This window comes from Choristoneura fumiferana, chromosome 3 (assembly GCF_025370935.1).
Source record: "Choristoneura fumiferana chromosome 3, NRCan_CFum_1, whole genome shotgun sequence".
NCBI lineage: Eukaryota > Metazoa > Arthropoda > Insecta > Lepidoptera > Tortricidae > Choristoneura > Choristoneura fumiferana.
In genome coordinates, this window is record NC_133474.1 from 16,533,109 (window position 1) to 16,550,635 (window position 17,527).

Sequence of the window (17,527 nt, forward strand, 5' to 3'; positions counted from 1 at the left end):
TAATAAAAAGTTAATTCATGGATTTCAAGGTGATAGACCAAATTTGATTAACAGACTTGGACCTTGAATCTAAGTTTGCTTATCATTTATCATCAAATCATCAAAAGTAAAGAAGTACAATGTGAAATTATTTGTGGTTCTGAAACATTAATATATTTAAAACAGAATTTAATTAGAGAGCTCTGGTGAAACAGGAGTTAAATATCCTCATTGTTTGTAAACAATGATGAAAAACTTTTATTAGAACTCAATCATTATAAGTTAATGTAACAAACCTTTTGAGATGTTGTTAACTGTAAATCAGTTAACGATATTGCTCTATGACAGTGCTTCAGTTTGTCCAGCAACGCACTTGCTTGTAACTGCATTGCTTTACTGTTATTGATTCAAAATAAATAAGGGAATAAAATTGCGGCCAACTGTGGTCGTATTAGGTTATCTATCTGTCAAACAAATACTATGACACACCAAACAATCTATTTGCATTTACTTTAGCGAATATTTTAAAGTGCGTGTTACGTTATGTTACCAGAACCACATTCATGATGCATTAATGTGTATGCATAATAAAACACACATTGGATTCAATTAAATAGATAATAATGAGAAAGAAACTCAAAATTCCCGGTCTAATCAACACAGATAACATCTCAACACATGATTCCACAGACTACTTAGAGAACTAACTATGTTCAACTAACGTTCTTCATGATTCGATCGAATGTTGCAACATTTGTTCTGTACTAATCATTGATCGATGTTTGATCTATCAAAAAAACCGGCCAAGAGCGTGTCGGACACGCCCGAAATAGGGTTCCGTAGCCATTACGAAAACATTAAGTAATATTTTTCTAAGGATTTCGTATTAGGCTGCTATTTACTCTTAAACTACTAATAATTCTCAAGCAAACTTAGCCGTTATAGTTTTCCTTGAAAGTTTGATATGCTTACTACCATCCTGAATTTTTTCAAAATTTCCACCCACCGGTTTAGATTTTAAGACGCTCGATTTTAATGAAAATTTGCACTTAGTTGAATATTCGCAAACACATCACTGAATCGAAAAATCGTCTTAGCAAACCCCTAATGGCTTTAAAAGACCTATCCAACGATACCCCTCACTGTAGGGTTGGATGAGAAAAAAAAAACACCTCCACTTTATAGTCTGTCAAAAAGAGAAGAAATTAAAAAGTGGCAACACTGTAGTGTCCTCCCTTTTTGGTTTGATAGGGTTTGAAAGGGATGACACTACTGTGTTACCACTTTTTAATTTCTTCACTTTTTTGACAGACTATACGTCTATGAATGGAACCCTAAAAAAAATTTTTTTTTTAATTTTTATTGTACCATTTTGTCGGCATAATTTACATATATATCCGTGCAAAATTACAGCTTTCTTGCATTGATAGTCCCTGAGCAAAGCCGCGGACTGACGGACAGACTCTGTTTTTGCCATTTTGGCTCCGGAACCCTAAAACAGAAAGAGTACTTACCTGACAAAACATGCACCTTGGGCGTTCAGCCTGATTTTTTTGGGTACAAACTTTGAAGAAGTGTGAATTTAACTGGAGAATCATTAAAAACTATTATAATTTTGTCATGGGATACTCATCCCAAATTACCTGTCCGGTAGTTGTGGTATAGTATACGGGTATGCGACCCCGGCTTCCCCAGCTATTACTGTCCTATCCCTTGCCCTCCTGGGCGGTAATATCCTACATTTCCTATTTCCCACTCTAACTTACAAATCTTCCTTTTCACACCACCTATCCTTCCCTTTCCCTATTCCTACCCTCTCCGCCAATCCAACGTCTGCCGCGCGGATGGATGCATGGCTAGGGGCAAGCCTAGTCGTTAGCGTGCCACACGGCCCTGGGACCGGGCGACCCAGAATTAGGCCAGCCTTACCCTGGCATGCGGGGCTCTGCTGGGGTGGACAAACCTTTCCCTCGCTATTCGTGGGAACGCAATGGATAATCATAAAAATAATTTAATTAACCAAAATGGCGGCGATGTGGTTCGCCACCCATCACGTCTCGTTTTACGCGGGGGCGAAAAGCGGCCCACGGAGAGCCGCTTCGCTACGTTGAATGTAAGAGGAGGAATGGATGGTAAGGTAGATGAAGTATGTCAAATGATGGATGAACGATGCATAGATATTCTGTGCGTGAATGAAACCAAGAGGAAAGGATGTGACTCCACGGTTCATGGTCCCTACACGGCATACTGGTCGGGAGTCCCCCAAACCAGCCGAGGCTGTCAAGGAGTTGGTGTGATTCTTTCCTCTCGAATAGTTGAATGTGTGATGGAGCATGAATGTCCAAGCCCAAGAATCCTCTGGATTAGGTTAAAAGTCGGACTCACTCGCTTATTTATCCTTGGGGTCTATGCACCGACGGATCTGCGCGGAGGTGGGTCATTAAAAGCCCAACAAGAGAGAGAGGAATTTTGGGATAGCATGAGAGAGGTCTTGAATAAATGCGGAGAAAATGAACGGATCGTGATGTTAGGGGACTTTAACGGGTGGGTTGGAGTAAAGCGTGATGGGTATGAAGGAGTTCTGGGTACGTATGGGGACGAGAGAGTGAACGACAATGGGAGAAGCCTGCTTGAAGTATGCTTGGAATGGAATCTTTGCGTAACCAACACAATGTTTGACCACAAAAAGATCCATTTGTATACAAGAGAGGAGGGTGAGTCTAGAAGTATGATTGATTTTGTAATTGTGGATGAAAGACTGAGAAAGAAAGTGCTAGATACTCGGGCATACCGCGGTGTAGGCCTCGACACAGACCACTTCCTGGTCATAGCCCGAATGCGTGGCCTCTTTAAACGGTGGCGACACCGAGGTGCCGAGCCTACGAGTGTTTTGGACAGAGTAAAAGTGGAAAATCTACAAGAAAAAGAAAGGAAAGACGAGTATGTAGAGAAACTGAAAGAAAGTTTTAAAGGCATAGAAGAGATAGGTGTGATTGAAGATTTTTGGGAGACATTTAAGAAAGGGGTCGTGAATGTTGCTATTGAGGTATGCGGGGTAGCTAAAAGAAGGAAAGGAAGAAAGAACTATAATGTGTGGATGGATAAAGATGTACAAAGGGCCGTGCAAGAAAAGAAGAAAGCGTGGTTGGATTGGTTAGCAACAAAAGCTAACCAAAAAGTTCAAAAGGCAACGGATGACGAGATAAAGGAAGCAAGAACGAAGTATAAAAGATTGAAATCAGCAGCGAAAGAGGTTGTGTCTAGAAAGAAAGAAGAACGAAAGGATGATTTTGATAGGAGGCTCACTGAAGATTTCAAATCAAACATAAAGTTTTTCTGGAAATCCATCAAAACAGCCAGAGGAAAAACTTCTACCTCAGAGCTGAGTACAATCAGGAGTCAAGATGGAAACATTATAAAAGGAGAAGATTGTGTGTTAAAGAGATGGAAAGAGTATTTTGAAAGTTTGTTTGAAAGAGAGGAAGTGCAGGTACAACACTCGGCACCTTCCATGGAAACTAATATAAATGTTGATGAAAGTGAGATAAGCATGGATGAAATAGTAAAAGCATTGAAAAGTATGAGATTAGGTAAGGCTGCAGGGTATGACAGGATTACCGTCGAGATGCTGAGGGCTGGACAGGGCATAGTGGCTAGCCAGTTGTACCGCCTTTTCAATTTGTGTTGGCGAAATGGGCAAGTACCGGGAGACTGGTGCAAAGCCGTAATCGTGCCATTGTATAAGGGAAAAGGGTCACGGCAGGACTGCATAAATTACCGCGGTATAAGCCTTCTCAGCGTCGTCGGTAAATTGTATGCGAAAGTGATGATTGAAAGGGTTGTGAATGAAACAGACGAAAAAGTATGGGATGCACAAGCGGGATTTAGAAAGGGAATGGGATGTACGGATCAGGTCTTTTCCTTGCGGTGCATAGCCGAAAAGTGCTTGGCTAAATACAAGAAGGTCTATTGCGCGTTCGTGGATCTAGAAAAGGCCTATGATAGAGTGGTGAGGGATGAATTGTGGTCAGCATTGTCCGTGAACGGGGTGAGCAGTATCCTCATACGAGCATTGCAATCTCTTTACAGGGATTCTAGTGCTTGTGTAAGGATAAACGGGGCATACACTGAATGGTTTAATATCGAAAAAGGTGTTAGACAGGGATGTGTAGCGTCACCGTGGCTGTTTAATCTGTTCATGAATAATTGCTTGACAGACTTAAAAGAGAATGAAAGTGGGTTGAGAATGAATGAGTTACTCGTCAAATGTTTTCTCTATGCTGATGACCAAGTATTACTTGCGTCTTCGGCCGAGGAGTTGCAGGAGATGGTAACTGCTATGAGTGGAGCTTTTGTTAGAAAGGGAATGAAGATGAATGTAAAGAAGACGAAAGTGATGGTGTTTGAAAGAGATGAGACAGTGACAGACTGCAATATCGTGATTGGAGATGAACAAATTGAACAGGTGAATGAGTTTGTGTATCTGGGTTCAAAGTTTACAAGAGATGGAAAGTGTGAGAGTGATATTGAAAGAAGAGTGAATGCAGGAAACATGGTGAATGGAGCTTTGCACTCCTTTATGAACAGTCGGAAGGTGTCTAACAAGGCTCGTTTGGCTGTTCATGGGGGGTGTTGGTTCCGACACTCATGTACGGAAGTGAAAGTTGGGTATGGCAGAAGAAACATGAAAGCAGAATAAATGCAGTTGAGATGAGAGCGTTAAGAAGTATGATAGGAGTTAAACTGAGTGACAGGATAAGAAATAGTGAGATAAGGAAACGTTGTGGTCTGAAAGAAGATGTAGTGACAAAAATTGAGAAAGGTATGCTGAGATGGTTTGGCCATGTCGAGAGAATGAATGAAGAACGATTGACGAAAAAAGTGTATGAGGCGAGTGTGAATGAAAGTGTTGGAAGGGGTAGACCTAGGCGGACGTTTCGAGACCAAATCAGGGACGTCTTGAAAAAAGGCCAGGTCAAGAGTACCCTAAACCGAAGAGCATGTATGAAGGGAATAATGAAAGTGGACGAAGCGAAACAAGTATGTAAGGATCGTAGCAAGTGGAAAAAAGTGGTCTCTGCCTACCCCTACGGGAAAGAGGCGTGATTATATGTATGTATGTATGTATAATTTTGAAAGACTGCAAGATAATCACTATAATATTTTTATTTCAAATAATATTTGATATTATATATATTTGAATTTGAATATTTGAAAAAATTGAAATTGTATGGGCTACATCATTTTGTCTTTTCGACAACGAATGATTAAAATAGCGGGGGTACTCCCATCCGAAAATCGATGTTCGTGTCATTCGGTCCCTCTGAGTCTTACACTATTTAATACGAGAGTGAGAGGGACGGTACGATACGAAATTTAATTTTCTGAAATTCGAAAGTAGGCCTTCTGAAAGAAAGAACTGTCAGTTTCCTTACCTATACCTATCATACCAATGTCAATTTGGTGTACTATTGAGTGTTTTCTGTATCAAATTCCAATTTGTTCCTTTATGTATTTATATTGTAAGGAAAACGGGGTCGAAATAACAAAAACTCGGACACGGACTTGATAATTTTCAAAGCCAAAATAGTTTCAAATAATGGATGTTATTCATCATTCTTCAGGTCAACAAACATTGCGAAACACAATTGAAGATCTTCCTGATGAAGTGCTGGAATTTATTTTGGGTTTCTTGCCTCCATATAAAGATCTACAAAACTGCAAAACCGTATGTAAGAGATGGTACAATTGTGCAGAAAGTAAGTAATTATTTCCCTAAAATAAATATTATCCTCTTAAACTGTTTAGAAATTTATCAATTTTATTTTTTCGCAGATGTCTTGCGAAAAACTTCTATGAGGCTTGTCAAAGCTGTAGGAGAATTCAATATATTGTGGAAGAAAATTGCTGCAACTGATCTGCTGCCAACTATAACACGAAGGTTCTCTCATGCTGCATGTGTGCTGGATAATAATATGTATATATTTGGTGGGTGCACTACCAATGCCACATCATTTAATGATTTATGGCGGTTTGACTTGTCCAAAAGGCAATGGGTAAGGCCACTAGCCACAGGAACATACCCAGTCCCAAAGGCATACACATCAATGGTTAGCTATAAAGATTGCCTGATAGTGTTTGGTGGTTGGACATATCCTTCACTCTCACAGTACTATCAGAATGTAACCATGTTCAATGATATTCATTTTTATTGTGTTAGGACTAATAAATGGATCTTAGTCAATGCAACTAATAGCCCACCACCTATGGCAGGACATTCAGCATGTATAAAGGATAATGAAATGGTTGTGTTTGGTGGCCTTGTAATGTCGGCTGCACAGAATTACCAAATACAATGCTCAAATGAAATATGGGTCCTAGATCTCATCTCACTCAATTGGACAAAGCAACCAACAACCAAACCAAGACCTTCTCCTAGATATGCACAGTCTCTTGTGCCTTTGGACTCTGACAAAGCCATGCTTCTTGGAGGTGTTCAGACCTTACACAATCGGTTTGTGTATAGTGATTGCTGGATATTGACCATGAAAGGTCCCACTTGGACATGGAAAGAGCTAGCAGTTAAAAATAAAGAGTGGGCTTCTGCCAATATCTGGTGTAACCCAGCTTGTAGAGTTGGTGACAAGATAGTCAGTCTGAGCAGAACAAGGCATGGATGGAACTGTGCTAAGCCTCTAGTGACATCTGCTGTGCGATTATCTGCTCTCAGTAGACCTGAAGGAGCACCAGTCTCAGTACGAGTGGAACAAAGCTTACAAAGACCCTTAGACAGGGATCAAAATATTAATGGGAGGAGGGGTGTTTTTCCAAGACAAGCTTTAAACTCTGCAAGACAGCAACAAATTAATCAAAATAATGAACCAGTTGCAGGTCCCAGCAATGATCATGGAGCAATTCCTGTATTGAATGAGAATGCCAATTCAGATGGTAATAGTTCTATAGCTGGTCCAAGTTCTGACTCTAAGCAGTCAATCAGTGCCTTAGAATTAGGTAGGAAAGAATCTATTATGAGAAGAAATAAAAACAAGGTAAGACATCAAACAATCAAATAAAAATTAAGTTTTTTAGGGTTCCGTAGCCAAAATGGCAAAAAACCCTTATAGTTTAGCCATGTCTGTCTGTCTGTTCTGTCCGTCCGTCCGTCCGCGGCTTTGCTCAGGGACTATCAATGCTAGAAAGTTGTAATTTGGCACAAATATATATGTAAACGATGCCGACAAAATGGTACTTATAATAAAAAAATCTAAAAAAAATTTTTTTACAGTGCCATAGACGTAAAGTGGGGGTGTTTTTTTTTTCTCATCCATCCCTATAGTGTGGGGTATCATTGGATAGGTATTTTAAAACTATTTGCTAAAACGACTTTAGTGCAAATTTTCATTAAAATCGAGCATCCCCCCTGCCCCTCTAAAATCTAAACCGGTGGGTAGAAAAATTTTAAAAAATTCAGAATAGTAGTAAGTATATCAAACTTACAAGGAAAACTATAACGCAGTCCTGGATTTATAAATAGGCCGTATAGGCCGCGGCCTAGCGGCGGTAGATTTCAAAAAATTATTATTTTAGAAAGTTACATAGGGTGGCGGATATAAAGTGGCCTACACTCATAAAAAACATAAATCCACCACTGCTATAACGGTTAAGTTTTCTTGAGAATTATTAGTAGTTAAAGAGTAAATAGCAGCCTAAGGTATAAAATATACCTAAACTAGGAATATTCCGTACGAAATACGAAATCCTTAGAAAAATATTACTTAATTTTTTCGCAATGGCTACGGAACCCTATTTTGGGCGTGTCCGACACGCTCTTGGCCGGTTTTTAGTTTACATGTTTGTATTTGATAAGATAGAAAGCAGTGACTTTACCAGTATTACCTGCATATATCTAGATTCCTTAACACCTAACAGGTTTACTAATGTTTCGGCGAATAACATTTGGCAACCTGTTTCATTTTGCATCTTTTCATTTCCCAACTGTTTAATATTTCTGAAACTGTAAATATTTCAGGATTTTTATAAAACTAACCTTACCTAACCTAAAGGGTTCTACACGATGGCCCTGAAATAAATCCTGAAATATTTACAGTTTTAGAGTTTGCAAAATGAAAAGTTGCGAAATGAAACAGGTTGCCAAACGTTATGTTGCGAAAAGGCAGTACTCGCACCTAACATCATGCCTGCGGTAGCTAGTCAATTGCAAATAGGAGAAATAAATATCATATGTTATATTTTACTTTGTCTATTTCAGAATAAAGCTATGAAAATAGTTCGCCAATTACAAGAAGCTAATAAATATAGGATGGCAGCTTTTGCTTGTGACAATAGTCTTAATGTTGCACTGCCAGAAAATGATCTCATCAATCAAAGGCAAATTGCTCATCTAGAGAACAGAAGGGAAGAGGAGCCTCCAGTTGATAATCCAATACAAAGACAACAACCAGCTGTTAAAAAGATCAAAAGAAACACTTTAACTATGCATGTGCTAGATATATCTACAGTGTTAGATGGTAACTCATTTAATTACGTGTCCTGGTTGTGCCCACGCCTTGGGGAAACCACTGGTGCCCCAGAGGAACTTGTCATGTACTCTCTGGTCAGAGGAAACGGAGAACTTATCATGTTTGGAGGTGTTCATAATGATATCAGTATTTTGAATTACTCTCAACATCAAAGTATGTATTCCAATTCTTTGCATTTCATAACAGCTCCAAGAGATATTATTTGAACATTGTTTTATTGTGCTGACTCAACTATCTAAAAAAATATAGAATTGACATTTATGAGCATAAATTATTTTTTTTAACTCAAATTTTTGCAACTAAGAACCTATTTTTTGGTGAGCAAATACCACAATTTTTACATAAGTTTTTATTTTTATTTAAAATTGTATAAGTGGATTAAATCAATTCAACCTAATCAAATCTATTAAGTACATAATGATCTATAATCAGCGGCACAAAATTTGGCCCAACCTTCATACAAAATTACCGATTCTGCATACATTTGACGGCCATATTTTTTGCCGCTCAGTATATTTTGAATAAGATTATTATTATTTTCACCCTGTGTAACAGGAAGTGGTGCAAAACGTTATCTACCCAAAAAACAATGAATTGAAAACATCAGAAATCAGGACCCAGTCGCGTAATGAAGTATAAGCCTCGCAACTGGGCCCTGCTACAATATTGTCTAATGGACTCGTTGACTATACATAATTGGCTAAGTAAAGTTTTTTGAAGAGGTGCTAAAATATTTTTCCTTCGATAGTCGACGTCTTAATAATCGAGGAACTGCAGCTCTTTTATTTTTATTTCCTCTTATTAATTAGAAATATTTTTTTAAGTGGTCGATATGACGTTTGTGAGATTGAAATTGCAGAACCGTTGAGGGCTTAGTACTTAGTAGAAACACTAAAAAAAAAAACGAAGTCAACTGTCACTGCTGTCACTGTCAAGTAGAATCTAACCTCAAACCGTTTTATTTACTTTGCGATTTTTTTTTCAATTTGGTGCGATCAGTGTTTTTTGGATAATTTTTAAAGACCTCTCAGCACAAACTCAGTACTTTAAAATTTGCCGCATTTCTCCACGACCTTTGCATGATAATTGGACCACGATTGGATAGTTTCGACGACTATTTTGGCTCTGCTTCTTCGACAACGCTATCTTGCAGTCTCGACGACACGTGGCTTGACTTTTGGACCATATTTTCTATTTTAGCGGCTTCACCTTTCAATACGAAATGAGTGAATTTGTGCGAGCAGATTCAAGGAACTTGCCACACATGGCTATGAGTCTAGAATATTTTGACACCAGTGATAAGTATGCAATGTTGCCGAAATCAAAGGAGATAAAGCACTCTTGTCCGCACCGGTAAAATGGATGAACGTAAGTACAAAAGTATATCAATACAGTTTCTTGTCTATTTTTTTTACATTACATTTTAGGGCATCAAAAGTTGAATATGTTGCCGGACCAAAGTTGTTTGAGAGCACAGAATAACAAAAACATAATTATTACCTATATTGTGACCATTTACTTAGATATCAACTGACAATGTGATTGATGCGACAGGTGATGTTGTTCTGCATTGGCTGGTAAATATTATGATAGAGTAAAATTTCTGTGGTTAGTGAAACATTATATTATAACTAGCTGTTGCCCGCGACTCTGTCTACGAAGAATTCGCTTATTGCTTTCCTGCAAGTACTATGTATTTTTTCGGGATAAAACTGTGAGACAAAAAGTAGCGTATGTTCTTCCTCGGGACTCCAACTACCTACATAATGAATTTCGGCTAAATCAGTTCAGTAGTTGAAGCATGAAAAGTCAACAGATAGACAGACAGAGTTCCTTTCACGTTTATAATATTAAATATAAGTAAGGATTTATAATAATTTTGATCTTTTTTTCAGGTGGATGTAAACACACATTGGTGTTTTTATTTTGGTTGCAAGAAAAAGCCAGTGAAGGAGCATAACCTGTTTTTTCCAAGGACATGCATTTTTCCATAAAAAAAGAGGCATAGAAGTACCACGAAACTCCTCAATGGTTAATGGAAGAGAATAGAATAGATTTAAGATTTAGCACGGAAATGTAATTTTGAACATGACAATCTCTTAATACAGAAATGTATTTTTTAGTTGACAATGCAAGTACAGTCGATAAAAAGTACAGTCAGCAAAATTTTTTTCTTAATAATATCATTTTGGTTTTTATTGTGTAAGCTTTTATTTTCCTCACAATACTTTTGTTGACTATACTTGTCTTGCATTGTCATCTAATCTGTAATCAGTATAAGTACTGCTGTGCTAAGCTAATGGTACTTTAAATTTGTATTCTCATTTTGGTTTATAATTATAATACATACATACTCGTACATTGCAAGTCGAATAAAATCTTGTAAAATATGTTTCTTTTCACTTATGATTTACATCATCAAAAATAACGAAAAAATGTGCAGAATTTGTAACATTGCTCACAGAGATTTTGATTAGGTTCGATTCCCGGTCATGTATGTATTAGAGTCAGACAAATAAAACGGTTGAATGCCATATATATCCATACTAATATTATAAATGCGAAAGTGTATGTGTTTGTATGTTTCTCCGTCTTTCACGTCGCATTGGAGCGACGGATCGACGTGATTTTGGCATAGAGATTGTTTATGGGCCACAGAGTGATATAGGCTACTTTTTATCCTGGAAAAATAAACAGTTCCCGAGGGAACAGCGCGGAACAACCGAATTCCACGCGGGCGAAGCCGCGGGCAAAAGCTAGTATATATACACACATCCAGTTCAACTGGTAGAACAAACAATACAATCTAGGGTCACTGTCACAAGTACAAGTACTAAAAATACAAGTAAATCACCACGGTTTTGTTATAACTTATGATCAATGGTACGCATATTGTTTACACATATAACACACAAGTTAATCAAACCATGGTTGCTTAGGAAATGAAAAGTTTAATATGATTGACAGCCCTTTTATAGCCTGCCGGAAAAATCTTTACAGCGCGATTCAGCTTTTCCTTGAGACGAGATAGTGACATCTTTTGATGCAAAAGTAAACTAAAATCCCGGTTTAACACATAGTGACCTATAATATTTGTGTTATATTTCCTTGTATTTCTTAGTAGTACTTCTAATGCCTTTATGGGGATGGCACAATATTTAATTTATTAAAAATACGACTTGTTTTTAAATTACCCTTTGCCAGGAATATTATATACATGTTCCAATAAATCAGGTCTTTTGAGACATATGTTTATGCTAAACGTTTTTATGATAATTTGTGTATTTATGAAATAAAAACAATATAAATTATTGCATTTTTATTATATTACTCTGCAAATTAACTAAAACCATCTAAAACACATGCAATGCGTTTAGCTTATGCTAAACGTTTTTATGATAATTTGTACATTTATGAAATAAATAAAACATAAATTATTGCATTTTTATTATATTACTCTGCAAATTAACTAAAACTATCTAAAACACATGCAATAAGACAGCTTTGTCTACATAATTTTATGTGGTTATGGTTAATAACAGAGACGCTTCAAAAATACGGATTCTTTTAATCTTCAAATCACGCATTTCACATGTAACCTCAAGGTCGCTATGACTTTATATGGAATCACCCCCTTTTTAGTAGCCACACAAAGCCACTTCATTCTGTAAATGATTTAGCAGAAACTCTTCCTTCAATACACTTTGAAATAAAGAATATAAACCCATTTGTGCATAAATATTTTAATGTATAGCATGACTCTTACTGAGACCATGTCCTTTTTATTGTTTTGGTAAAAAAACACGATATCTCTCCCTTCTGTTATGTTCTCCTTTGCTGTGTTTGATGTTGAAGGGCTAGAGGGTTCGTATAATCATGTTGTTGATGAGCAACTTGCAGTGGAAGATGAAGCTGACTTGCACCAAGTCGCTTGTAAAGACTAGGATGCATAAATACGCAGAATTCTGAAAATCTCGTCTGTATTTCATAGACCAACGTACAAAGCATTAGAGAACATTTCTGTAATGCTCCATTTCAACTCGAATACGTGTCCTGGTTGTGCCCACGCCTTGGGGAAACCACTGGTGCCCCAGAGGAACTTGTCATGTACTCTCTGGTCAGAGGAAACGGAGAACTTATCATGTTTGGAGGTGTTCATAATGATATCAGTATTTTGAATTACTCTCAACATCAAAGTATGTATTCCAATTCTTTGCATTTCATAACAGCTCCAAGAGATATTATTTGAACATTGTTTTATTGTGCTGACTCAACTATCTAAAAAAATATAGAATTGACATTTATGAGCATAAATTATTTTTTTTAACTCAAATTTCTGCAACTAAGAACCTATTTTTTGGTGAGCAAATACCACAATTTTTAAATAAGTTTTTATTTTTATTTAAAATTGTATAAGTGGATTAAATCAATTCAACCTAATCAAATCTATTAAGTACATAATGATCTATAATCAGCGGCACAAAATTTGGCCCACCCTTCATACAAAATTACCGATTCTGCATACATTTGACGGCCATATTTTTTGCCGCTCAGTATATTTTGAATAAGATTATTATTATTTTCACCCTCTTCCTATACTGTGTAACAGGAAGTGGTGCAAAACGTTATCTTAACTACCCAAAAAAAAACAATGAATTGAAAACATCAGAAATCAGGACCCAGTCGCGTAATGAAGTATAGCTAAGCCTCGCAACTGGGCCCTGCTACAATATTGTCTAATGGACTCGTGACTATACATAATTGCATTTACTGTCTCTTTCTACCACCATCCGTTTCAAAATAGAAATGTTGATCGCGATTTTGAGACCGTGCGCGCGTTGGATAATGGATGGACCCTACTGTTTTTAAAAACATAAACACGATCTTTTCCATTGCAACTATGTATTTTAATAAACAATAATCGCAACAGCATTAAAACATTTTACAAAATCTATACATTCAAGTTTATCATTTCAATTATTCCCATTTATGTTTGTAAGCATATTATGTATTTAATCGTCATATCATTCACTAGCACAAAGCAGTAATCACTTAAACTAAGGGAAATTACAGAGTTTAGGGGAGAAGGTTTACTGGAATAGGAGGTTTTAAATTGATTTATCAGTGAGATGATGGAGTATAAAAAAAACCACTGCTAATCATTTCAATTCACTAGTTCATTGTTCACAAGTTCATTGGACTTGCTGTCGAAATTGAAGTTGGAAATGTTAAGCTTTGGTTTCCTAGGATCAGCGGTGCCGTCATATAGCGGCCGTAATTTATACCGCTCCTCCTCCTCCTAGAGCGGTAATTGACACCGCTCTCTAGGAAACCGGACCATTTTGTTTACATAGACAACGTTCTAGTGACGTCATTCACTGCTTATTACGGTCGCTATAATGACGGCACCGCTTGTCCTAGGAAACAAAAGCTTAAGACCTTGAGAAGTACATACATAGGATACATTTTGTCCCGGAAAATTGTATAGTCCACACAGGCGCATGATCAACGGATTTATCGCAAATGAAATCGCGGGCAACAGCTAGCTATTTATACATTAACTTTCTCATAGAAAGTGAAAGTGGCGCCCTCATGTCACTCCTCTTTGCTTGCAGTGGCAGTTCTGCAACTTATGCAAGATTTTTAATTGCTATGACAAATCTACTTAAGCTTATCTTGTTATATAGCTTCATTTTGCGCGAATTAATCACAAACAACTTCACAACCACCAAACTATGTGCAACTAGCTTTTGCCTGTTACTCCATCTGCGACAAATTAATTTATTATTATCAATATGGTGGATATCGATCTGTACGCTAATGTTACAGCAGTCCATATCAGAATACAGAACACTTTAATACCACATCTTAGTTAGACTTCTAAAGAAATGTTTGCTCCTGCTGGTGCATTAAATTATTAAATAATATATGTTTTTTAATATCTCTTGTTAAAGTTTGGGTTTTCAAGTTATCAACATCCCATGATTTTCAAGAAACATTAATGACATAAAAGCAATGTTCTCCAGATAAACCTAGGTGTTGTGATTCTCTAGTCTAGTAGATTCCAGTGCTTGTTCTAAATTATAATACTAAATTAATTAATTTCAGTTACTTAATCACTATCTTTGCTTGTACTTGGTACAAGTCCACCAAATACAGCAGCTGGTATTTCTTTTGTTTCCACTGGAGCTACCACAGCACTATCTTCTTCATCATTACTATTACCAGATTCATCATCATCAATATCTATTTCATCAGGATTAACCACTTTATCTGCACTCTCTTTAAGGCCTTGTGTTTCTCCTCGCACAAACATGATGTTTCCTTTGTTTTGAACTGCCATTTCAGCTGCTTTAGCTTCGAGCATTCTCATGCCATCCTTCATTCCAGGTGCCAAGTCAGAAATAGTACCTGCTGCCTGAGCTGCAGAACTCAACATCTGAGCCGACATCATATTCACCTGTGTATTGTATGTAGCTTGGACACTCCTCTTAATTCTCAACATTTCACGCATTGTATCTTCATTTCCATGGCGAACTTCAAATTCCTTCCATGTGTTCCAAAAGTCAGCAGTTATTCTGGGATCACACATTTGACTGCAGTGTGCATAAATAGCACGAGCTCTGTCTATTTCTCCAAGACGTGTTTCCATTTCAGCAAATCTTATACACATTTCTCTTGCTTTTCCTTCTGGTAATGTTTCAATAGCTTTTTCATATATTTGGCGAGTTTTTGGAACTCCATAGATTTCAGCAGCTTTCTTTATGTAAATATTAAACATTTCAAACATTTGCTCTGGTAGAACTCCTGTGGTGGCACGCTCATATACAGACATGGCATGTCGTGCTAGACCATGTTCTTCTTCTAATTTTGCATATAGCAAAAATATAGATTTTGCAAACTCTGCAGGACAATGTTCTAGACACTGTTCAAATAAATCTCTTGCTCTCTCAAGTTTAGAGCCACCATATCTTTTCAAAAACTTACTCAGATATGTATTCCATATGTCATATACATTAGGCCATTTAAACAGGGCAATACCTTTTTCATAAGCTCTGAATGCTTCCTCAAAATAATTATGTTCCTCTAAGAACAAACCATAATTTATGATTATTTGTGGTGTTGCAATTTTCAAGTCTATGATATGGTCATACACAGCTTTGCATGATTTATAACTACCAAAACTTTCTTCTAGATCAGCATACATAGACCAAACTTTCAATGATTTGTACAAACGCATTTGTACTGTTTCTGTATCATCATGGTAAGCAACTTTACGGCTTGGTAAAACAGTTGCTTTTTGCATGAGTTTTAGTGCTTCTTCGTAATTTTCATGTCTAATTTCCATTTCTGTCCATTCACACCAAACAGACGCCAAATCATCAACTTTTGCATAATTAACCTGAGTTGCTTTTTCAAAAATCAATCTGGCATCTTCTATTTGATCATTTTCTTCATAGAATTTTGCAAAACCAACCCAAAGTGTATATAGTTTTCCAACAGCAAGTTTGGGATCTACAGTTTGCACAGCTTCTGTGTATGTGTCAATAATTTCATGTGGTTTTCCTTCATATAGCTTAACTCTTTTATGCCACTCTGCCACATTATGAGGATTTTGTCTCAGAAGAACTGAGTTCAGAAGTAATAGCCTTCTTTCCATAAGGTATTCAAATCTTGCAAGCCTCAGTTCTAGATCAATATCATCATCTTCAGAAGGGTTTGGCTTCTTAGCTACATCTTCCATTTTTTTACTTAAACTTAATTCCTCAAATTGAGCATATGCATCAAAAACTTGAGTGAAGTCTCTTACAGTGGTAACAGTCTGAATAGCTTCTTCATAGATATCTCTAGCTCTTTCAAATAAACCACTTCTAACATAATAATCTGCAAGAGAATTCCATAAGTGGCCCAGCTGGTCTGTGTAGCGTCTCAGCCCTCCTCTGATAATGGCATCAACATTCAGAGAATGTATCTTATCAGGATTTTTGGAGATTAGTTCACACAGCTCATTCCACACCTGGTGGTTTGATTTTCCATGTTTAGACTGAAAGTTTTCATTATTGACAATTTGAGCTAACTTAACAGCAGCTTCATCCAATTTATTGATTGAAATAAGATAGTCAATATATTCCTCTGTGTCTTCAGGACTCAACTTAAGATAGCGTCTGAACACCCTAACAGCTGTTTCAGGAATGCGGTGCTTTTTCAGGAAGCTCAGGTAAAGAGGCCATATTCTATGGTGCTGAGTTATAGGCAAAGCTCGAAGAGCAGAGTCGAAGGCTTTTCGAGTAACTGTTATCTTGCACTGATCAGTCAAAAAGGTACAATAGTCCATCCAAATTCTTGGCATTTTGTGCATAAACACCAAGGATCTTTCAAAGCAGTTGTTCACATGATCATAGCAAGGATCAGTAATGCAGCGACCTCGAATCTGAGACCTTCTGAGTTTCAAATAATTATACCATAGTTTAAAAGAACCAGGTAACTCCTTCAATGCTCTTTCATAAATCATATTTATTTCATGCTTAGGCGCACCTTTTTTGTGTTCTATGTATCTAAGCCAATGTTTGACAGAAAAGGGGTTTCTTAAAATTTCTTCTTCATATGGTAAATCTTCTTCGCTCTGTAAAAAAGGTGCGAAACTGATTACAAGTCGTTATGTACTAAAATAAAACTACAACGGTTTGAGGTTAAGTATAAAGGGAAATTTTAGAATATTGAACTTGCAGTACTTACAAAAAATATCTCGATCTCTTTACCATCAAGTAAAGGCATTTTGGAACGTTTTGCTTTAAACTATGGTTAATTATTAATTAAAAGGTCCAAATATATCAAGCCGACACGACAAACAAGTTATTTGACTTGACTGCAACTCGTACGTTAGTATCTCTTAGTAGTCTGTGAACTTGACTGACTGACTATGAATGAATGGCTACTGACATACACATAAAAAAACACAACACAACAGCTTGACAGCTAAAGCCGCGGCCACATGAAATCGCTCGTTT

The 17,527-nt window shown here is 37.0% G+C and overlaps 3 protein-coding genes across 3 annotated transcripts in view; 1 reads left to right on the forward strand and 2 right to left on the reverse strand.

Annotated features, from left to right (window-relative positions):
- Nucleotides 1–612, reverse strand: part of Miga (mitoguardin) — a 66,479-nt gene extending 65,867 nt beyond the window's left edge. The window contains exon 1 of the mRNA XM_074085941.1: nucleotides 276–612. Within this exon, the coding sequence (XP_073942042.1) occupies nucleotides 276–368 (93 nt within the window). The 5' untranslated portion in view covers nucleotides 369–612. The remainder of the gene's footprint in view (nucleotides 1–275) is intronic.
- A 4,794-nt stretch (nucleotides 613–5,406) lies between these two features.
- Fbxo42 (F-box protein 42) lies at nucleotides 5,407–8,857 on the forward strand. Its single transcript, XM_074085954.1, has 3 exons — nucleotides 5,407–5,738; nucleotides 5,815–7,028; nucleotides 8,249–8,857. Exons 1-3 carry the CDS (start codon nucleotides 5,579–5,581, stop codon nucleotides 8,723–8,725), a joined length of 1,851 nt encoding a protein of 616 aa, XP_073942055.1. The 5' UTR covers nucleotides 5,407–5,578; the 3' UTR covers nucleotides 8,726–8,857.
- A 3,841-nt stretch (nucleotides 8,858–12,698) lies between these two features.
- On the reverse strand, nucleotides 12,699–17,451 carry fand (Pre-mRNA-splicing factor SYF1 fand). Its single transcript, XM_074085940.1, has 2 exons — nucleotides 17,256–17,451; nucleotides 12,699–17,142 (listed from the first exon to the last, which is right to left on the reverse strand). The coding sequence occupies exons 1-2, from the start codon at nucleotides 17,292–17,294 to the stop codon at nucleotides 14,632–14,634; spliced, it is 2,550 nt and encodes an 849-aa protein (XP_073942041.1). The 5' UTR covers nucleotides 17,295–17,451; the 3' UTR covers nucleotides 12,699–14,631.
- Nucleotides 17,452–17,527: the final 76 nt, after the last annotated feature.